The sequence below is a fragment of the Panthera uncia genome, chromosome D1 (genome assembly GCF_023721935.1).
Source record: "Panthera uncia isolate 11264 chromosome D1, Puncia_PCG_1.0, whole genome shotgun sequence".
NCBI lineage: Eukaryota > Metazoa > Chordata > Mammalia > Carnivora > Felidae > Panthera > Panthera uncia.
The window spans coordinates 67,055,998-67,079,935 of record NC_064808.1 but is presented as its reverse complement, the minus strand read 5'-3'; the positions used below and the strand labels follow the sequence as shown (position 1 = coordinate 67,079,935).

At 34.9% G+C, this 23,938-nt stretch overlaps 1 protein-coding gene across 4 annotated transcripts in view; it reads right to left on the bottom strand.

Moving 5' to 3' along the window:
- Window positions 1-23,938, bottom strand: part of TMEM135 (transmembrane protein 135) — a 197,779-nt gene that overhangs the window by 3,319 nt on the left and 170,522 nt on the right. Inside the window, exon 6 of one of the 4 annotated variants that reach the window (XM_049653176.1) lies at window positions 21,194-21,240. In XM_049653176.1, the coding sequence (XP_049509133.1) occupies window positions 21,194-21,240 (47 nt within the window). Of the gene's footprint in view, window positions 1-18,791; window positions 21,241-23,938 lie in introns of those variants that run through there. The other 3 variants (XM_049653173.1, XM_049653171.1, XR_007462622.1) reach the window with 3 other exon arrangements.

Here is a 23,938-nt window from a genome sequence, read left to right as displayed (position 1 = left end):
AATAATCCTAGGCCTTATCATTAGCCCCATTCTTTTCTTGTTTTAATTTTGTTTTTAATGTTTATTTATTTTTGAGAGCAAGAGAGACAGAGTGCAAGCAGCGGAGGGGCAGAGAGAGAGGGGGAGACACAGAATCTGAAACAGGCTCCAGGCTGAGCTGTCACCATAGAGCCTGATGTGGGACTTGAACTCAGGAATGGTGAGATCATGACCTGAGCCAAAGTCAGATGCTTAACCAACTGAGCCACGCAGGGGCCCGTCATTAGCCCCATTCTAACAAAGCAAAGAACTGATGCAAAAGAAACATAATTTGTCCAACATCACATAGTAAGTGGTATTCAAATCCAAGCAGTAGACTCCAATTCCTGGGCACCTGACCCAATTGAAACCAGACCTTTATAAAAGGCCTTATAAATAAAAACACCTGAAAGAGTATAGACTTTACTCTAAGGGCAAAAATTGCATTGAATGCTTTAAACTGGAATCACAGGATCATAATAGTCTGGTTATAGTTCGGAAATGAACTGGACAGGTGAGACAAGAGAAGTGTGGAGACCTATAAGGCAGTTATGGAATCACGGCAAAGAAGGTCTTGAATAAGGAGTAGAGCAGCAGTAGGGGGTATGGAGAGATTCTCAAGGATTCGACATATATTAAGGAGGTAAAATAGACAATTCTTGGTGACTAAATATATTGGACTAACTGAAAGGGAGAAGTTTAGGATGGTGGCCAAACTTCTAACTGGTAAGTGGCATTTCCATTCACTGAAATGAACAGCTAAAGAAAAACAGAGTTTGGGGAGAAGAGGTTAGGGGAGGGGTTGAGACAGAGACAATAAATTCAACTTGGGGGACACTTATTTGAGGAGCAGTGAGACAACGAAGCAAGCAGTTCAGGAGAGATCTGAGACACAGATATGGATTAGGGGGTCATCAGTATATAGATGGTAACTGAACGCAGAGAAATCTGTAAGATTATCCACAGGATGTATGAAGAGTAAGAAAAGCTGAGGTCCTGGAAAAGAATACCGAACATAAGAACACTTAGGGGGGATGGTACAAGTAAGGAGAAGAATGAAGAGGAATGACGAGACAAGAGAGGAAAAGTGTGACTTCAGGGAAACTAAGGAGAGATTTTAAGGGATGAGACATGGGAAATAATGTCATAACCAGCTGAGAGACCCAATAAGAACATAAACGTGTCCATCAGATTTAGTTACGGGCTGTCTTTGATTATCTCAGTGAGATCAACCTGAGAGGCATAATACATGGAAATCAGATTACAGTGGCACAAAAGAAAAGCTAACAGCAAGTGTGGGCAAAGGATTTGAGAAATTTGGCTATAAAAGGAAGAAAGAAATAAGGTAGTGACTGGAAGAAACAATGGGGCAAAAAAGGGTTCTTTTCCTCATCTCGTTCCTCCCTTTGTTTTTAACATGTAAACATTGTTCTAAGTATCTAATACTATCAACTCTATCTGCATCACTGCCCTCATCACCAACCTCTTGTGTTTAACTTCTACTAATCTTTCAAAGCTTAGATAAGAGGCTATTTGTTAGTGAAACATTCACTATGTTCACTAATTAAAACCAATCACAGTACCCTTCCTGTTTGTTGCACTTTGTTCATGCCACTGCTACGATACTGCACATGTCGTATTAATTTATGTACAAATATCTTAGCCCATTTGAGCTATTTTAACAAAATGCCATAGACTGTGTAGCTCATAAATAATAGAAATGTACTGCTTACAGTTCTAGAGTCCAAGATCAAGGCACCTACAAATTCGGTGCATGGTGGGGACTTGTTTCCTGGCTCACGGATGGCACTTTCTTGCAGTGTCTTCACATGGCAAAAGGAACAAAGTATCTCTCTTGGGCCTCTTTTGTAAGGACACTTTTCCCATTCATAAGGGTTCTACCTGCATAGCCTAATCACCTCCCAAAGGCCCCTCCTTCTAAACCATCACCTTGAGGGTTAGAATTTTAATCTATGAATTTGAAGGGAGAATGTGAATCTTTTTAACTACCAAAGCACTGCACACAGAAATACTCAAATGTTTCTTGAATGAACAAAACTCAACCATCAATTATATATGTTGTTATTATTACAGAAATAGGGGGAAAAGAGAGAGAGAGAGAGAGAGTAGTAGAACAGATCTGAGAACACACCACCAATCCAAATTTCCACCACCAGGCCCATAACAATAAGGTGAGCTGGAGGCACTGTGAACTTAAGAAAAAAAAGCATTTACTTCTCATCTCCTATTTTCTACAGAGACAATGTAGTGTAGCACAGAGCTTCCCAAGGATGTGCCTGCCACAAAAGACTGAAGAGGATGACTAGGTACTAAATCCTTCTTTACTTTGACTTGACTTGGTGGGGGGATAAGGGGAGACCTCTATAGTATCCATAACCTACAGGTCAGTTGCCTCCAGTTGTAAGCAGCCTTAGCCACTTTCCCCACCATGTGGGGAAAACATGTGTAAAAACACACATGTTTTCTATGTACAACATGATGTGGAAGAGACTGGGAAGTTCTGGTGTAGTCAGATAGAGTGAGAATTAAGGAGAATAAGCTCTGAGATTAGAGAGACCCAAATGCAAATCCAATCCCTTGTTTATTTCTAGTTACACAATCCTTGGCAAGTTACTTAACCTCTCAAAGCCTCAGTCTTCTCACATGTAAAACAGAGAAAATATCAGTACCTACTTTACTGTGTAGTGGTAGTAAGGATTAACCCAATACTATTTATAAAACACTTAGCACAATGCCTGGCACATAATAAGCATTCAACAAATATTAGCTAGCTATAATAATTTCATTTTTCATCAAAGCCTCAACATCCACAGCCCTCTCCAACTGCAAAAGAGGGACACACTGGCTCTGAAGCTCTGGGAGACACTGACTACTATGGTGGGTTTTTTGAATCATGTGAACTTCATATGCTATTTACATAGTAATACATGACTCCTTCAAGTTGGTAAAACTTCAATATCTGTTCCTCAGATTCATGCTATTTGTCTCTTTCATTGGTGTGATATTAATTCTTACCATAAGAATTTAAAACTTCTTCTACTTATGTTGCATACCCAGAAATCAGACTTTCTGCACTATTTCCTATAGAAAAGTGTTTCAAGTATGGGTGAATATGTGCTTAGGGTACATTAGTCATACTCCAAATAAAATTGGGCACTGGAATAAGGCATACTGTGCCCCAAGTGTGGCCTATATAGTGACTCCTACCTTGTACATGACCACTTATATGGTAGACATAACTGGCAGGGGAAAAAAAGGGGGGGGTGGAAATGATGCTTTAAGAGATATGTTGAATTTGAACAAAAAATTCAATAGCCAAGAGAGGTAACCTAGTTAGACTTGCAGGGTTAGAAACAGGGCACGAGGTCAAGATCTGGAGCAGATCTAGATGTCATTCACCCATAAAAAGTTAAACCCAGAGGAATTATGATTTGGAAAGAATACTTTTATTTATTTGTTTAAGTTTATTTATTTATTTTGAGAGGGAGAGCACAAGGTCGGGGAGGGACAGAAAGAGAGGCAGAGAGAAAATCCTAATCTCCATGCTCAGTGTGGAGCCCAACATGGGGCTTGTTCTTACGACTGAGAGATCATGACCTGAGCTGATATCAAGAGTCAGACGTTCAACCAACTGAGCCACCCAGGCACCCCTCGGAAAGAATACTTTTAGACATGACAGAACATTATACAAGGTGGATGCGATCAGCCTAATATCCATTTAATTCAGTTATGGGACAAGAGGAAACAATATTTGGCTCTAAAAGAGAGATGAAAGCTGAACAGAATTAGAACTAAATTCAGTAAGCTAAAAAAGGAGAGTTGTGAGATGTGTTAGACACACAATAAAATTCTAGTCAATCTCTTTTATGACAACAGCTGTTAGTAACATTCCAGTTTCTGCTCTATGTCAAAGTTTCATATTTCAGTTGTAGTTTATTATTACTATAGTCAACTTGATCTGAAAACCAAGAATGTAAAACCTGTATTCTACAACATAGTTTCAGACTCATCTTATGAAATTTCAAGTAGTACAAGAGCTTTAAAAAATAACAATTGTTTTATAAACTTCCGTGGAAATCTAGTCATTTATTTTTTAGCAAAATAAACTTTAATAGTAGCAATAAAATAATGTCCTCAAAGGGAATAAACACAGAATAAAGTTTAATATGTTTCTGATGTCCTATATTAATATATTAAAATATCTTACATTTATAAGATTAAATTTAAATGACAATTGACTATATGCACTGGCCTTAAGGCTGGAACTACATTGTGGAAATTAAAACAACCGAAATCTTTAACATGCAAAAACTGCTGTTCAAATAAATGTTTAATGCATATTTATTTACATTTCATAAAAACAATCAATACATGATAAAATTTTAGTGATGATTATAAATATATGCTAATGTATAGTTTCTTCCTCTTAAGCAATTAATAATAATGCATAAGGAAAGGGTAACACAAATTTAATTCCATTCTAAAATGCTATTCATTGACAAATTTGGCACATTTAAAATGACCTTATGGATATTTAATGGTAAGTTCATAAAGCAATCCAGTTATTTCCTTGACAATATATATGAAAGCAAAAAAAAAAAAAAAAAACCACAAACCAGAAAACAAAAAACAAAAATATTAAAAAAGAAACAGGGTGGTGAAGAAGAAGACAGGCAGGTAGGAAGAGAGGGAAAGAGAGACACTGAGACACAGAGACAGAGAGCACAGCAATATGACTACAAAGGAACTTTTCTCCTTTCTGGTTTAAAATCTAGTCATAGGTAAGGAATTCCAAAGATTTCACTTTTTTAAAAAAATTTTAATGTTTATTTATTTTTGAGAGAAAGAGACAGAGCATAAGTGGGAGAGGCGCAGAAAGAGAGGGAGACACCGAATTAGAAGCAGGCTCCAGGCTCTGAGCTGTTAGTCAGTATAGAGGCTGATGCCGGGCTCGAACTCACAAGCAATGAGATCATGACCTGAGCTGAAGCTGGACGCTTAACCGACTAAGCCACCCAGGCGCCCCTCCAAAGATTTCTAATGGCAATAATCAGAAATATTATTTCAAATATAAAGACGAATAATTTCATGAGACACTATTTCTACTATAGTTAAAACTATTTCAAACACAAAATCCAAAATATGTCTGAAGAAAATTTTGACCAAACATCTATCTTCCTTAATTTCTAGGTCTGTTTAATTTCATCTTTCCTCTCAAAAAGACTTTCCATTATATTGTACATTTAAGAGTACAAAAAGAGCTGAATCTTTTGCCAAGTTCCTCACATAAATTTCTAAATATTCAACTGTTTTGGAATAATTTACGGTATTTAATGCAAATTATTCAAAATTCTACTTCTACCTCTGCCCTAACTGCTAACTGAGCTAAGACAAGTCACAAAAATCCTCAGAGATTCCACTTCTCACCAGGAAAGGGATAATGTTATATTACATAATCTCTAATTTGCTCCCTACTCTAAAAATGTATGATCCTCTGTAACATTAAGTATTGGTATTATTCACTTTAAAGGAAAATACTTTTGTTTACAGAATTGTGCAACATATTAAATGACCTCAAAATAATATAGCCCATGAATTTCTGAACCTCAGTTATTTTTAGGCTAGAATAAATAAGCATCAAGATCTATTTCAAATACATAAACTGATTCCTAGAATAAAAGTATTACCGAAGTCTGGTTCTACTAGGATAAATAATAAGCTCCCTCCCCTGCCAAAAAAGGAAGGAAAAAAAAAAAAAAAGGATAAGAGCCAATTTTGAGGGCTTTAAAAGGCATAGAAGAAATCTTCAAAGAATGGAAAAGAAGCCAGTGATGGTGATACTGCAGAGATAAAAGGTGTAGAGTCAGAAGTTGGTAAATATGTTTTAAATGTGCTCCTTACTATAAAAATTACCTAATCTCCATTTAGGAGACTACATTTAATAAGACAAATTTATTTTAGCTTCTCTCTTTTCTCTCTGTACAACATTCTAACGGTCACATTGATTGCTCAGAGATAAAAACACCGCTCTCAAATATGACCACATACACATCTGTCCATACTAGTTGAGTTATATGTCTGTCAACAATCAGTTGTGTTTGTCCCCAAATGTGTTAATGTCATTTATATTCACTAATGTAATTATGGAACTGACCTATATATTACATACACCAAAAAGGACTAAATTTTTTTTTCCATGGAAACAGAGTTGAATGTTTTGGAACAACAATACCTTAGAAGTATGGTTTATACAATGAAAACACTTCAGAACCCCAGCTAGAGAACTCATACTCAAAGAAAATGCCTTGATAAATGAGCGGGTATTTGTGTGTGCTAATACAATATACACACACAAATATTTCAGAGACGGAGTGAAAACAAATCTCATACCACTGCCATGAGGACAGCTTTCCTTGCATAACTTTTGTCCCCTCAGCTTGGGCATCAGAATGAACACACATGAGGAACAGAACTGCCCAAATTGACCCAGAGACCTGCAGTGTGACACAGAGCTGGCCTGGCCAACTTGTTTCTTACGTGGCTATGCTAGATACGTAATTTGCAGCTAAAACTGGGATAATAAATTAAAGTAAAATACATATTAAATGCTAAAAGAAGTTGATGTTGAGAAGAATGTAAGAGAGAGAAAAGGAAGCCTACTAATCTCTAAGCATGTAAAGTGAGTATATGAATAGCTGTTTTCTGTCTCAACTAAGAGGACTTAGTTTTCCTCTTGTTACAGATGTTTAGGATATTTGGGGGAAATGTCCTGATTCTGTATGTTGTCAACTATTACAATACGTTGCCAAGAGTGGCAATGAGATTAAAGTCTCTGGATTTTTATTTTATTTTATTTTAATCTTATAATTTATGTCTTGAGGTGACTTACAGATTTGCTGCTCAGAATGCGATTACAGGGCCAGCAACACTGGTATCACCTGGGAGCTTGCTGGAAATGCAGGAGCTAAGATGCCATTCCAGACCAACTGCATTTTAATAAGTAATCATCTGCATTTTAAGAAAATCCTCAAGTGATCTGTAGGCACATTAAAGTTTGAGAATTCCCTAATAGCTTTTACGTAAGATATCTGAATTTGCAACAGTTCAATTTACACCTCTTGAACATGAGTAACTGTATATTTTGGAATCAATAAAAAGGAATACCTCATTTAACAACAAAACCTTTCTTTATCATCCTTATTAGAACCATTTTATTTCTGCTTTTCTAAAAAATAATTTAAATGAGCTCTAATTCACTAGGCCTATATTCTTTTAAGGTGAAAGCCCTATCAGTTCAACTCATTCATTCACACAGTTCTTCCTATCATTAGAATGTAATAGAAAATTACAAGAGATATGAGCTAAAATCCAAAAGAAAGAGTCAATAACTTTAGTAAAGTGACCAAAAACTTTGATGATTGTAAAAGTCTTAGGACTCACGTAATTTCAACAAGGTTGACTTGCTATAATAAATACCTCAACATGTTTCATACCAGAAGTTGCTGGTGATTTTAAAAGGCAAGAGGAGTTTCACTTTTCATTAAGAGTCCCTGAAGATATCTTAAAATGACACCCTGCCAGAAGGGTTTGTCCAAAATATTAGAATCAGGAATTATCCAGTTGCAAGAGCATCTTTTTAACACTCAAGCAAGAAACAGAAGTTAAAATGGCAATTGTGCTTCTATTATCAGAGCTTGAGGTTTCTTTGATAGAAGAAATTAAATCTGATAAGCTCAACTGCTTTCTATTATCTGATTCTGAATATCACTCTTGTTCTGACTGTGCCTAAGGGGCTCAAATCCTAAGAATTATATATTTCATTTTTTTTAACAATCACTTCAGAAAGCAATCCAAGGTAGCTTGGATTCAGAGGTCCTGGGCTGCCACAACCAACTTCTTCTCTAAGGCCTGAGAACCCAAAGTTATGTTCTCCTCCTCTTTTTATTTTGCATTTTAGGATGACAGGAACATGATAAACAGCCAGCACTCAATCACCATCCAGTACAAAGAGGCTTTGTGATTGACAACAGAATATAAAAAAGGGAGGAGACCCACTTTTTTCTTCCTCTAGGGAAGACTATGGCTGAAATTTTAGAACTTAAAAGCTTCTCCCATTTCGACCAGCTCACCTTGCAGGTAAACACCTTCCTGGTTCAGTGACTCAGTCACACATTAGAGACAGAATCTGTGCTGAAAACTGACAATGGTGGAAAAATACTCTTTTAACTGTGAATTTCAGCTCAGGGCAGCTGTAGGTAATGTACTTCCTCTCCCAGTAAACCCTGTCATTAAACCTGTGCAGCATGAAAAATAAGCCTTCATAAGTGAATATTTTATTTGAAGTTTTAAGGATAGAGATTAGAATAAATCCAAATACTCCTCATTTTTGCTGTGACTTTTTAGAAAATGTCTAGAATAGACCATGAAAGAAAAATAATTAATATTCTATATGATATAAATATTAATATAATTTCTTTCTATGCCTCTCTATTCAACTCAATAATTTTCTATGGCAAGGACAGTGATTTTGAAACATCTCCCCCCCCAAATAAACAGAAACTACAGCAAAATTCTTCAAAATATAATCAATATCAATATATGTATAATCAAATGTAATCTATGAAATACATATTCAAAATATAATCAGGTTATTAACTAATAAATTCCAAAGACTGTAAATTTAATTTTCATTCAAACTACATTGGAATGTATTAGCAATGAACTTCCTAGGTATTTAAAGAACATCCTCATGATTGGTCTTTAGATGGCAATCCATGGCTTTTCATTTTGAGAAGAATGTATCAGACTTATATTTGAGAACATATTCATTAAAAGCCTGTTTCAGGGGCGCCTGGGTGGCTCAGTCGGTTAAGCGTCCGACTTCAGTTCAGGTCTTGATCTTGTGGTCTGTGAGTTCAGGCCCCACATAGGGCTCTGTGCTTATAGTTCAGAGCCTGGAGCCTGCTTCAGATTCTGTGTCTCCTTCTCTCTCTGCTACTCCCCTGCTCATGCTCTATCTCTCTCTCTCAAAAATAAATAAACGTTAAAAAGATTTTTTAAAAAATAAATAAATAAAAGCCTGTTTCATAAAAATAAGTTTATTTCATCCTTCATCTTATTTTCTTCCAATTAATAAGTACTTTTGATGTTGTGCCATATCTGCATATATTTCTGAAATTAGTCTTCATTGGAAGGCCTATAAAACTTTTAAGTAAAAAAGTTAACACCCTAAGTCAGTAAAAAAATAAAGTAAAAAAGTTAACATCCTAACTCAGAAATATAAAAAAAACAAAAACAAAAACAAATTTCAGCACAATGTTATGTTAACAATATATACACTTGTGACTTCTACTGTCGCTTCCTCTCTTGTTTCCCCTGTAACTCCAAAGTGTAGTGTCTCACAACTAAGAGTATGCATATTCTAAACTGCAGTTCTGACAACTCTGGAAAGAGAGCTGACAAGCCTAGCAGTGCACGTGCATATTCTTCATTCTGTCAATCTCCAAGGGAACGCTCCTTCAAATACACCTGAGAAAAAGGTAAGTCTCCCAATGTGCTCTTTCAGTGCATGTCTACGTACCCACAAAACCAAGCAACATCCCTGAGATGCAGCATCAGGGATATTTAATGCACCATGCCACTGTGCAACAAAGATCTGTTTCTAGATCAGATTTTTTAATAACTGCTATGATTTATGTAATATACAACTCTCTATTTGAAGTATATCATTCAGTGGTTTTTACAGTCACAGATTTGTATAGCCATCATCATAATTACGTTCAGAACATTTTCATCACCATTAAAAAAAACACTCATTTGTAGTCTTTCCTCATTCCCTTCAAGCCCCCTTGTCATAGGCAACACAAATCTACTTTCTATCTCTATGGATTTGCCTATTCCTAATAGGATTGATGAACCTAAGTGGATTCATACCATATGTGACCGTATAGCTCAGATTTAAATAATAAAAATAGCAAATATTTATTGAGTGTGTACAATAATTCTTAATTCTTACTTAATAATTAAGTAATTCTTAATAATTACTTAATTCTTACAGTAATCCCATGAGGTAAGTACTATTATTATTCCCACTTCAGGATGAGAAACCTAAGGCACAGAGTGGCTAAGTAACTTAGCTGCGATCTGAAAACAAGCTAGATGAAGGAAGGATTTGAACATATGCAGCCTGGCTTCACAGTGTACCCTCTATAACAATGCTACTACACTATGGTGTCCTTTAATTACCTCTAAGAAAACTCATGCAGTAGAAAATAATAGAAACATACAGTCAGGCTTGAAAAAAATCATAGTGAATTATAGCATTCCTCATAACCGATAAAATATGCAGTTAACTTTGCTGATGCAAAGTCTAAGAACTTTCTGTGATTAATAATAATTCTCCTTAAACAAGAAAGAGCACACAAAGAAGGATTCCCAGAACTTGATGGAATCATTATTTCAGTCCTGTTCACATTATTAAGAGTTATCACCAGTTTTCTTGGTGAAGAATCGAAGACTGGTATCAGAATCCTTTCTCCCACTTCTAATAATTGGTTACATATGCCTGTGCGAGTGGGTGTGAGTACAGGTGGTGTAATTAAAGAGAAGACTTTCTGCTTAGACTAATCACAGAAAGATCTTAGTCTTTTCTAATGCAGATACACCAAGAAAAGGCATTTCATCATACAACCTACATGATATGATCTCATTTGAGAAACCAGAGGAAGAACATGAAAATATGTATATGGAAGGAGAGGGGAAACAAGTGAAGGAGGGAGGAAGAAAAGGAGGAAGGAAAGAAGGGAAAGAGGAAGACAAGAGAAGGAAGGTAGGTAGCCAGGAAAGAACGATGTGGCAAATGGCCAGTAAGGATATACACAAGGTGGTAATCTTTCTCCAAAAGATTTTGTTTAGTGGTATTTTCCTACAATGAGGAAAAAAACAAAGAAAAAAATACATATATTACCAAAAAAAATCAATATAATCTTAATTTGAGGCTATTTGCCCTCTAATGTATTCTACAAAATTCTGGTTATTTTTCTAATTCACAAGGCATCTGATCTCATTGCAGAGTAAGTTTTATCATTCTCCTAAGCTCACCATAATTCCCAAATTTAAAAATCTCTCTAGGTATTATATCATAACCCAACCAAATAAAGCCAAAAGGTAATTCTTAAAAGAATCTGCAAGTATTTCTTCATCATCTTTTCACACCTAAATAGCTTCAAGCTTCTATATTTATCACTTATGAATTATATTCAATTCCAAATAACTTTAATCTCATATTTTCAAAAACACGATATTTATATGTCAAGCCCAAAGGGGATGGAGTAAGTTACATTTATGACTATGGTGTGTATAGGTGTGTAAGTGTGTATAGCTGGAATCCCTGGTTTCAGCTAATACAATAAATCTTCTAACAATATTTAACCATAACGTGGTATTTGGGTTAAAAATGAATAATAAATTCAATTCAAAGAAGTTTATAATTTCATACTTCCCTTTAAAGACCCCTATTAATGATAGGCATTAAGGAGGGCACTTGTTGAGATGAGCACTGGGTATTACACGTAAGTGATATATCACTAAATTCTACTCCTGAAATCATTATTACTCTATATGTTAACTAAATTGGATTTAAAATTTTCAAAATTTAAAAATATATAGAAAACCCCTATTGAAAGACTCTCCTTTAAGAGAAAGAAAGCTTACATGGAGATATTAGCTAGCCTCCACCTTGGGGTAGCAAGCAGGTCTGCAGGCCAATTTTTTTAATAGACACCTGAAATATTAATGCACTAAATCAGAAGGTTGAAAAGCTCTTCTCAGTTGTTTTAGTTCAAGCCATTATAACAAAATACTAGACACTGGGTGGCTTATAAATAACACTAATCTAGTTCTCACAGCTTCAGAGGCTGGCAAGTCCAAAACCAAGGTGCCAGCCAACAATGCCCACTTATTCACTGGTAGCACGCTTCTCACTGTAACCTCACATGGCAGGAGGGGCACAGGAGCTCTCTTGAGCCTCTTTTATAAGGGCAATCAATCATTCCATTCATGAGGACTCTGCCCTCATGATCTAATCACCTCCAAAGGCCCCACCATCTAATACCATTACCCTACATATCAACATATGAATTGCAGGGGAACACAAACATTCAGACTATAGCACTAGCTTTTAATCTACCAAGAGGATGACATACCAGCAAATTCTGGAAAAATATTGCCTTTTAACTACATTGAAGATATACAAAAATGAATGTAAATCCTTTAAATACATATGGCTACTCTGGCCAACATAACTTAGGCCTCCTCTTACCCTACTGCTTCTAGCAATTGTTTTCTTTTTCTTATTCCTCCTCTTCTCCAACGTTCCCACCCTTACAGGCAAGAGGTAAAACAGAGTCAACTGTATGAAAACAAGATCAAATACATGGCAGCTGTTGGATTATGAAAAATGACAAAAAAATGTTGCAGACACTTTCAGGAATCACTTGTGGCTTTATTTCATATATAATATGATGCAGTATGATGCCTAGAGAGATTTGGAACTTGGAAGGGAAAAGGATACCCTGATTGGCTGCATTCTTCCTTCATTAAGTTTTTATTTTAAGTTGTTAGTTAACATACAGTGTTACATTAGTTTCACGTGTACAATATAGTGATTCAACAATTCCATACATCAGCCGGTCGGTGCTCATCACAGCAAGTGAACTCCTTAATCCCCATCCTTTACCCATTTTAACCTTGTTAGATTTTTTTTTAATCCAGTTTTCAATGGATGGACTAGCAGCAACTAGTTGAGAGTAAGGCTGGCAACAGAAAGACCCACCCAGCCAAATCTTGCTGCTCCGGGAATTTGGGGCCAATACACTTCTTTTCTTCTCACTCCACTCCCCCCCTCCTACCCTCAGCCCCCACAGCGCCCATCCACCCTATACTTCTAAGACCCTTTCTTCTCTAGCCTCACTTACTCTGCTGCCCCAACACCCCTCCAGTCAGATGGCATCAAAGTAGGAAACAGATGGGAGAAGAAGAAAGAAAAAGGAAGACAAGAGAAAGGAAAGCCCCAGGTTAAACCATAATCCCAATCCCATGGCTCTTAAATTTGCAGGATTAGCCTGCTTTTATTTTGTTTTTAACCACTCTCTTCCTAAGAGGTCCAGTTCTGTTCTTCTACCCCTTCACTTCCCTTCTCCTATGCTCTGAGCTCTTGTTGGGACAGAGGACTCTGTGGAGTAGCTCAAGAATTGGATAAGTCCCAATCCTTCTGCTTTAGCTCTACCACATTGGAAATGAATGCATTTTTCCAAAAATACATTATCATAAATATTATTTGTTTCTATAGTACCACTGGCACTATACTCTAAGTACATTTTATAGATTCATTTATAGGTTAACTTTTAAAGATTGGCTTGGAAACATAAATATCATTTAAAAAATTATTTTCTTGTAGGAGCGTCTGTTCTAAATTCTCATAGCCATAGGGATAACTGTATGAATAAAAAATTTAAAAAGAAACCAAACAAACAACTTACTGAAGCTACAGAATTAGTAAGTGCTAGAGCCAAAACCTAAAGAGAGGACTGTTCGAATGTGTGGCATCAAAGACTATACAATTTCTATTATACCATAGAACCTCCAAAAATACATCTGTGTTTTTCATTAAGTAAATGAAAATTCTGAAAAGCTAAAATTTTACTTCTAATCATTAGATATTTTAAATTCAGTATCATTTATTAAAACATTTCCTGAGTACCCTTCTACCCAAACCACATCCAGTAATAATCACCGATGCTAATAAACTATTACTGACATTATCAGGGAAAAAAAAGTATTTAAATTATTTCAAGAATTCGCCACTATTGTTAAAAATCTATCATATTATTTCTCTTCCCTGTGCACATTTGATTTGCTCATACTTCTGTAAAGGGAACAGATTCTTATACCCAGGAAGAATTCCTTATTGCTCAAAACAAAAATGTTTATTGAAAAATGCTTTTCTCAAATCTTCTATCATCATTTCCAAAACAAAACATTTTCATTTCTCCTAACTTAAGAAGAATTATTTATAAGAATAATTATTCTTTTCTCAATAAAATAAATACAACTGTAGAACATGGAACAAAAGACTTTTTGCTCATGACACAGCTATTACTACTGTTAAATTCTAGCTAGATCATATCTTACAGATTCATTAAAAAATAAATTCAACTATATACTGCCAACTTGATTTAGCTGAACAATGCTAAACAGAGGTTAAAAGAGTTTTAGGTCAGAAGTGTAAATCAGGCTATTAGTAAAAAAAAAAAAATAATAACATACTTATGGTTTATCCTTTTTAATGTTTATTTATTTTTGAGAGAGAACGAGGGGTAGGGCAGAGAGAGAGAGAAACAGAGAATCCGAAGCACACTCCACAGGGTCAGCACAGAGTCCAATGCGGGGCTCTAATTCATGAACCGTGAGATCATGACCTGAGCCGAACTCAGACACTTAACCAAATGAGCCACGCAGGTGCCCCATTTATGGTTTATCCTTTATTATAACTCGAAACTGCCATCTTGATTCACAAAGAGGCTCCAATATCCAGTGGAACCTCAGAACCACTATAGAACTAGAACAAGCCAACTGGCAGTGAATGACAGTAGTATGTTAATGGTATAAACTTTTCACTGATTCAGTAATGTGTAGACATCACCACCTCTTGAACTTTGACATTAGTAAAAATAAATAAGATATTTACACTTAGAAAATCCCCTAAAAATGCCATTTTTACTTTTGAAAATAAAATTGCAAAGACAACTGACCACTTCTACTGTGACTGTGTCCCCTTAGGTCTGTAAGGATTTGCATTTTAAATTGACAGTATTTCTCCAAACAGTATTTCTCTTTGATTGATACTAAAAACAATAAACATATTAGACATCAAATATTTGAGTACAGTATATTTCTTTATATGGGCACAGTATATCATGTGGCTGACAGGCAAAAAATGAAAATAGACTTGCCACAACTTCCACCCACAGATGGGAGTACATTCACCACATGGGCAGACTAATTTTCTCCCCCCAAAAACAAAGATCAGAGTCATATGGCTTGAAAATAAGCTCTCTATTGTCAGAGAAAGTGATTTACAACATTTATGAACCTATGTTTTCTCACCTTTTCCATTTGCTTTGAGGAAAGCGACAGTCCTAATGATCTCTATATTTTATCTTTGCATGGGCAGAATTTGCATTTTTGGTAAGCTCACTAGTTTAGTTACCTATTATGGAAGTACCTCGATTCACTTGCATATATCTTCTGAGGAATACTGGTTTCCCAAGCCCATGTCAATTTTTATTAACAAGTTAATTTACCTTTGGAGAATGGCAATGAATTTACGAAGCCAAAGGCCTAAGATTTTTCTATTTACTACCTCTCCTATGTATCAGTCCTCATCCACTTAAAACCATATGTTCAAGGCTTCCAAACAGAATGTCAGTATCCTCCTAGTCATTTAACATGCTCTCTCCCAGACAAGCAGGTTTAACAATCTAGCTATCTATGTTTACATTCTGCACTGCATGTTAGGCCATTTCTCTCCTCTTTCTCATTCCTCAACTTGTCAATCTCTCCTGCTTGCATAACTTTCTTTTACCCACTGAAACTTTCCCATGGTCTGGTCTCTCTTGTCTAAAAAAATAATAAACTAAGAAAGAATCCAAAAGAAAAACCTTAATCCTGTAACAACTTGCCTTATCCTCTCAAACTTCTTGAGTTTATTATACTCATTTCTACTTCCTCATCTCACATTTTTGCATTTATTTAAAAAAATTTCCCAACTTTCTCAAAAAAAAAATTGACAAATCTAACTATATATATTTAGAGTGAACATCATGTAACACAATCTACTCTTCCAACTCAACAAGAAAAACTTCTCCAGCAGTTTACCACTCCCCACTAAGTTGCTAGAGCAAATAAACAATTTTTAGCCCTTATCTTAAAGAATATATTTATAGTATTAACACTAAAAATAATGCCCTCATTCTTGAAATCCTTCATTTTAACTAACATTCTTTCATAGTTTAAAAACAATAATGCTGACTGGGAACTCTACTTCTGCTAAAGTAATAATCACGGTGCTAGGTGCTCACATGTATTAGCTTGGCAGTTTTCTCACTGCTATTGTTACCCATTAATGGTTCAATGCAGCTTCTTAAATAAATAAAATAAATTAGAATAAAAAAGATCCAAGTGTATTCAATGCAGTAAGGCTAAGTATTATTCTGGAAAACTTATGTGTGTGTGTGTGTGTGTGTGTGTATTCACAACATACAATTTAGCTCTTATTTTGGGTCATATTCAAAAAAGTCTGAAAGACACTGTGTCTAATTTAATCACCAGAACCCTACCAGTGAGGTCCATATAATTTACACTTTTTAATAAAGAAAAAACTAAGTATACAAAAGCTGTATAATTTGTCTGTAGTCAACCAGTTGGTGTGACATTCCAGAATGGCCTCTGTTTATCTCCTGATCTCCAAATACCCAAATGGTATCTATATTTCTCTATGCAAATATCTTAAAACACACTCCAATCTCAGAATTTAAAAAAAACTGTACTCAATTTCCACACATTTTCTCATTTGCTAATTTCCAGTGTTTCACTCTTCATCATCCAAGCATCAATCCTCATATCTTAGATACAACCACTCTTCACCATGTCATTACCACAATAACCTTCAGTCATGACCCACCCTTTCTTTCTAGAATAACTGCAAGAGTATCCTACCATTACCTGTCATTATGCTCCCTCCAAGCCTCCAATTCACTCTCTGCTTTGCTGGAAGAAATCTCTTCAAAATATAAATCTAGGGGTGCCTGGATGGCTCAGTCAGTTAAGCGTGCAACTTTGGTTTCAGCTCAGGTCATGATCTCACGGTTTGTGAGTTCAAGCCCTGCACAGGGCTCTCTGCTGTCAGTGCAGAGCCACTTCAGATCTTCTGTCCCCCTCTCTCTCTGTCCCCCCACCTCAAAATTAAATACACATTTAAAAAATGTTTTTAATATATATAAACGTAATTATTTAGGGCAAACTCTCATAACTCTACAGTCAAACTGTAAAGTTCAAATGCAATACATAATTTCCTAGAATGGATTTTTGTGTACTTTGGGCAGTACTTTAAAAAACAGAACCTAATTGATATTTAAAGGACTTTTATTAAAATCAATAATGGTTGAAAGACCCAGATCAAAAACTCTTTACTTGCTGTTAAAGTTACTTCAAAGATAACAGGTTACGTTTACATAAGGATAGTTTCAAGAACAATCACAAGTGTCTTTCACTCAAAAATTGCAGATAGCTAATAAAATATGCCATTTTCCTAAAAACAAAATACATCCATATCTTGAGACTAATGAAAGGGTTTATTATTTGTACCTTCACAGAGAGTTGACCAGAATTCATTAAATGGCAGGCATCAATGCTGTTTCTAAATAACGTTTCAAAAACAAAACAATAAACTTTAATTTGTGCTGGTTTCTTTTTTTTTTTAATTTTATTTATTTATTTTGAGAGAGACAGACAGTGCAAGCAGGGTAGGGGACGGGAGAGAGGGGGAGAGAGAGAATTCCAAGCAGGCTCCGCACTACCAGCGCAGAGCCCGATGGCTCAAATTCACAAAACCATGAGACCATGACCTGAGCCAAAACCGAGAGTCAGATGTTCAATCAACTGAGCTACCCACACACCCCTGAGTTGGTTTCTAAATAAAAATGCAATGCTTTTCAATGTTTATAGCAGATTAAGATATGTCTACTGTGAATCAGTCATACACAGTCTGTAGATTATCTGCTATGACAACACTTCTGAGCCCTTCAATCTACACGTTTAAAAAAACTGTTGGATTTGTTGCTTCGCAAAGACAGGTGAAAAGAATTTCTAACTAAGTACTCACTAGGATGTGATCAGAGTTGTCAAAATATGCTTTATGATACTATTTTAAATTAAATTCTTTAAAGAAAAGTGAAGCTGAATCATTTTATTTTTCTAAACTATGTGTTCTTCATACACAGATATTTAGTGTTGAAAATGAAACCAATCAAATAAATTGTTTAAAAGTGTAGCATGCATCATTGTTTTTTTGAGCAGGATTAAGTGTAATAGTTTTGGCATGATTTTTGCGTTGTTGTTGATTCTTCCCTTTGCTTTTCAGTTAAAACAAAAAATAAGAGCTAATGATTCCAAAGAAACTCGTTTCTTTTCTCCACATGACTATTGGAAAGATCCTAATCAAGCCTGAATCAACAACTATAATAAATCCTTGACTTAAAAAAAACAAAATAACAACAAGTTGCTTTGCTCACAATACAGGTTTGTAAATTGAAAAAAAAAAAAAAAAGGCTTTACAGGTATACATGAGACAAAATATTCTACCAAGTTTTCAACCAGGACTTCTGCTTCATAGTGATAGGCATTTTTCTGAGGCAAAGTTATGACAAACATGCAAAATAATAAGACGACTGAACAAAGGAGGCAGAATCATTATGAAGAATGCCCACTAGGGTTGTACAGAGAGACTTCTTTCAAAACATCTTCAAAATATTGTACCCCAGTTCCTAACAGAATTGATTTCTGGTACACAGACTGAAAATCAAGATCGCCATGTATGAGAAAATGCGTATAAAAAAAAAACCAAAACTACCTCTTAAAAAAAAAACAAAAGAGCTATTCAAAAGTAAGATACTTTCACTACACATTTAAATAGCCATAATTTCAAAACTAAGAACACTGGTTTGTTTTTTAAGTAAATTCATACAATAACCATCACATCCTACATGTCATTTTTAGAAAATACTTACAGAACTATTCCTCAAGTTCCTTCTCTAAATAAATAAAACTGGCACATTTTTCTCTCTATTGAGAAAAAATCTATTTCTATTTCCCTTTTTCCCATTTAGAGGCTAGTATAAAAAGACAAGTTGATTACTTTCTAACAAAATGTTTCCCTTATCCTCTCTTTTCCAAAGGAAGTTACTATGAATGGGGGTCAAGGAACAATATCATTTGATATTTATCTAATTTTACACAAAATTAAAATTGTTAATAAATGGAAAATTGTGACCTCAAATATCCGTACCATACACCTGAATTTTAAGAATAGAATATTCTAATGCAATTAGACTCACTAACTCCTATGTACAATATTGTTTGTTCATTGCAAACACATGCCGGAATTCAGCCAAACATGTAGCAGTGTTTTGTTTGAGTGTAGTACTTTATAAATGGTTTTTTTTTTTGCCATTTGCCAAACCTCTTTTGTTGAGTTATTCAAACTAACTTCTGCCAAGAACACTAGGAATTTGGTGATAGTGCTTCTTTTAGGAGAAAACAACCCCTTTCCTCAGAAAACGGAAAATGTTTATCTTGGCACTAAAACCTTGTATTGAGCCTTCTGGAAAGTATTTTAAATTGTTGTTTTTAACCTAGACTTTGTGACTGAAACAGGAAAAGGTTTCATAGCTCTACACCAAAATACATATTTATAGGGCTGATTTTCTTTCTACACCAAAAATACTACGTTGATGGCAGCAATTTTCAAGCACAATTTCCTAGGACCATGCTAAAGTTTGGGTATTATCACTATATTCAACATATGACTTGTTTTTAAACCTCAAAACTAATGACTAAGAAATGATAAAGATGATCAAATATGCTATCCTTAGATGTCATATTGGGAAGGATTGTTGCATTTAACTATGTTCTTTTAGGAATTATCACAAAAGGAAAATTTACTTGATATTGTACTTTCCTCCTATGGATGTCAACAAAAGAAAGGTTTCTACGTTTTCAGCTTTTTTATATTTTCCCCACTAAGTATGCTTTATCTTCAGACTAGATGAACATAAAGATCAACCATGTGAACTTTTTGCAATATTGTCCTACTAATAATCTGAATACAATATGAAGTTTTGGAAAATTGATGCAATGATACAGTCTTTGTCCTTAACACCTCTACCTCACCCCTAACAGTTCAAACAATTTCACAAAGACCTCTAGAGAGCTGCAATGATTTTTCAGTCACTAATAACCAACAAAAAATACTATGCACTCATTACCAATCCTTTGCAAATCAAGCCACCCTAGCCTGAAATTTGATCCATTTTTTTTCCCTTCTATGGGCCTGGCTGTCCCTTTACAAGAGTAACAGCAGCAGTATCACTTTATAATGCATGTAAAATAGCTGATAAAGTGATAATAAGTTAAAATCATATCATTGTGCTTATCAAATATTTATTAGGGTGTTCTGGAAGAAAATTGTTTTAAAATTCTGGTATGGTTAAATTGTCTTATTTAAAGGTATCTACAAAATATATCTTATTAAAACATGTAACTGCCTTTGTTAATCAAATACAAATTTTAATTTTAAAAGTTTGGTCCTTCCTGCTGTGATTGAATTCTTCCTATATCCAGAAAAATCATGAAAAAGTGTCTTCAAATTAGTGTAATAAGAGTGAGATAAATGGAAATTACTGGTATCACTGACAGAAAGGTTATGAAGGAGTGGACTCTTCCCAGTGAAAAATCCCATCCCTGCACTGCTATGGTTATACAGCGATGGTATCCTTTTTATTGGCCTTGAAATCCTGAGCCATCCTAACACTCCTCCACAGGCCTCACAGTTTCAGTGTGAATGAGAAATACAACTCCGACATTATGGACTAACTCAATACTTTAAAGACTATGACGAATATGCTAGTTTATCCCCACAGAAAATTTAGATTAAGCTCTACCATCACTTTTCTCTCATCTAAATCTAAAATGCTGACTGTTTTACAAGGAGAGTGAAGAATATCTAAAATCAGGTCCAGAAAAAACAAAAATTCACTTGTCAGAATTTGAGACTATTAATTTACATATTCAGCTTCCCAAGATGAACCTATAAGTAGAAAGTGAAAAAAAAAAACAAAAACAAATCTTCTTTCCCTCCCTCTATTCACTAAGAAGCAGTGATTTATCTCTATTCTAGAGGAAAGAAAAAAAAATACAACTCATGCCACTTGTGAGAAACAATTATTTAGGGAACAACTTTAGTTATATGGCTGATTCAAAAAACCACAAAGGACCACTATTTTTTTCCATTAAAATAAATAGGTATAACAGTACATACCTGAAAAAGAACATGTACATGGCAGCTGTGATGCAGAACAAAAGGACCTACAACAAGGAGAAAATACATTACTTGCAAAAGACCACTGACATCATTTGTGTGTCTTTCTTTTCAAATTTTAATTCCAGTATAGTTAGCATACAGTGTTATATTAGTTTCAGGTGTACAATATAGCAATCAATTCAACACTTCCGTACAACACCCATCGCTCCTTACAAGTGCCCTCCTTAATCCCCATCACCTATTTAACCCATCCCCCCACCGACCTCCCCTCTGGTAACCATCAGTTTGTTCTCTCTAGTTAAGAGTCTGTTTCTTGATTTGTCTCCCTCTCTCTCTTGTTTTCCTTTACTCATTTGTTTTGGTTGTTTTTCTTTTGTTTTGTTTCTTAAATTCCACATGTGAGTAAAATTATATGGTATTTGTCTTTCTCTGACTGACTTATTTCGCTTACCATAATGCTCTCTAGCTCTATCCATGCCATTGCATCATTTGTATGTTATGAAGGCAAAATTCTCACTATTAAATCTTGTGCCTGAAACAATTTAAAGATGTGCACAACTAGTCATGCATGTACCACATTCCCTGTCTTTCAAATAAACCATGTTAAGGCCATAATGAGTCTGTTCACACACACACACACACACACACACAAATGAAATTATACACATTATACAATATGTATATATATTACAACATGTATTATGTGTACATAGACTGGGTAGAAAGGTAACATGGTTCAAGAGGAACGATGAATTTTTTTAATTATCTGTAAGAATCCCTGAAGAAGCATAAGTAACTTAAGAACAAAGACATTTGTTCATTTATATAATGAAGTCAGCAAATAAATCATAAAGCTTATTAACTATTATACCAAGATGACCAGATTTGTATTCAAATGTAAAAAATGCTTCAGTGGTCAGCCAATTCTAATCAATAAGAAAAACTCCTAAAATTATAATCATCCTTTGTGGGATACAGACTAGCTGTAAAACAAAATTCCTCTAAAAGCAGGCATCCGAACACAATAAATCTAAATTTAAAAAGCTCCTCTCAAACACAACATAATAAGGTGTATGTGGAAAGAATCCAGAATCCAAGTCCTGACCAAAAGCTTAGTTATGCCAACAAAGTGGATCTCCATAAGGTGTTTTAAATCACTGAAAAACAAGTTGTAAAAATGTGTTCTTGTGTTAACAGTATAAACTAAAACATGATTGTCAATGGCCTCACATCACAGATAAATGACAAATGAGCAATCTTTAACTGTAAAAGGCTTACCACAAAGTACAACAAAAATGAATATAGGACAAAATAGTGTTTTGGTACTTCCAACACAATTTCTAGTCAACTAAGAAAAGCACAGTAGTTTTGCTATTACAGTTAAGCTTGACAGGTTTGCCACCTTGGCTTAAGATAAGCATTATAAACATAATCTGAATGGCTTAGAAATCTATAAACCTGAGACCCAAAAGAAAATAGGTATCATTTACTACAAAACAAATATTTCTATTATTATATAGAAAACACATAAAATCTCCTTCTCTGTATAAAATATATAAAATCTCTTTCTAATAAACACACACAAAATCTTCTGTCCTCTCTCCTTCCTTTCCTCTTTCTCTTTTCCGTTGCCTTAAAAAATACCCTATCAATGATACGTAAGGTTTATATCACTGTTTTTGTAAACATAACATAAAGTGTATGGAATAACTTTCAATTACTGATTAACCAAAACCAATTAAAAATTAAAGTTCAAGTGAGTTTGTGTACTGGCCAGCCAATGACCCAGATCATGAAACTCAATTTTTAGTTCCCTATCATTCTATACCCTTTGGGCAAAGCCTTAGTTCCCAGATGTTCAAGGTTTCATTCTTTCCCTGAGCTAGTCATTTTTCCCCCTTGCAAACCTACTCACAAACTTCTCTAGAAGTGTCCCACAAATCTTTTTCACACCCTCCACCTTTCTCTAAGGAAAATTTCCTTAGTCACTTTCTCTTAAAATGTTGCTATGCTCTATCCTAATGTTCTAAACCTATTGATACTCATGTTAAACTAACATTTATCTTTGCAAATAATACACCTGAAAATGGGAAAAAGAACAATGTTAAAGATCTCAAGCTCTGGAATACAGCAGATCTGGGTTTGAGTCTAGTTGTATGTCACTTTCAATGCCTTATATAATTTCCCCTAAGACATAGATCTCTTGTCTATAAAGTGAGAATTGGAGTTCACTTTTTTATACAGTAGAGATTCAAGAGATAAAAATCTATACAAGCGGGGGGGGGGGGAACCTAAAGGATATTAATGTACAATAGATCAATTCATTTAACAGATATTTACTGAATGCCTACTATGTTCCAGAAACTGTTCTAGAACCTACAACAGTACACAAAATGGGCGAAGTCCTTACCCTAATGAAAGTTATCTTTTAGTCAGGTGAAAGAAGATATTAAAAGAAAATACTATGTTAAATAGTGATAGCAGTTTAGGAGAAAAACAAAGCAGGATAAGGAAATAAAGTGCAGGAGAATAGGGGTCGTGGTTTTATACAAAGTGGTCAAGGAAGCCAAGACTTAGTAGAGAGAGTGAGGAGATGAGGAGTAAGCAAGGGGACTGTATCAACAGAACCACTGGAAAGATTCTGATTTTTATTATGAAAGGTATTCAGTACTGTGTTAATTAAAGGTGCTAAAGAAAAGATTTAATTTTTAGTGATGTAGTGTTTTCAAAGTTTTTTAAATT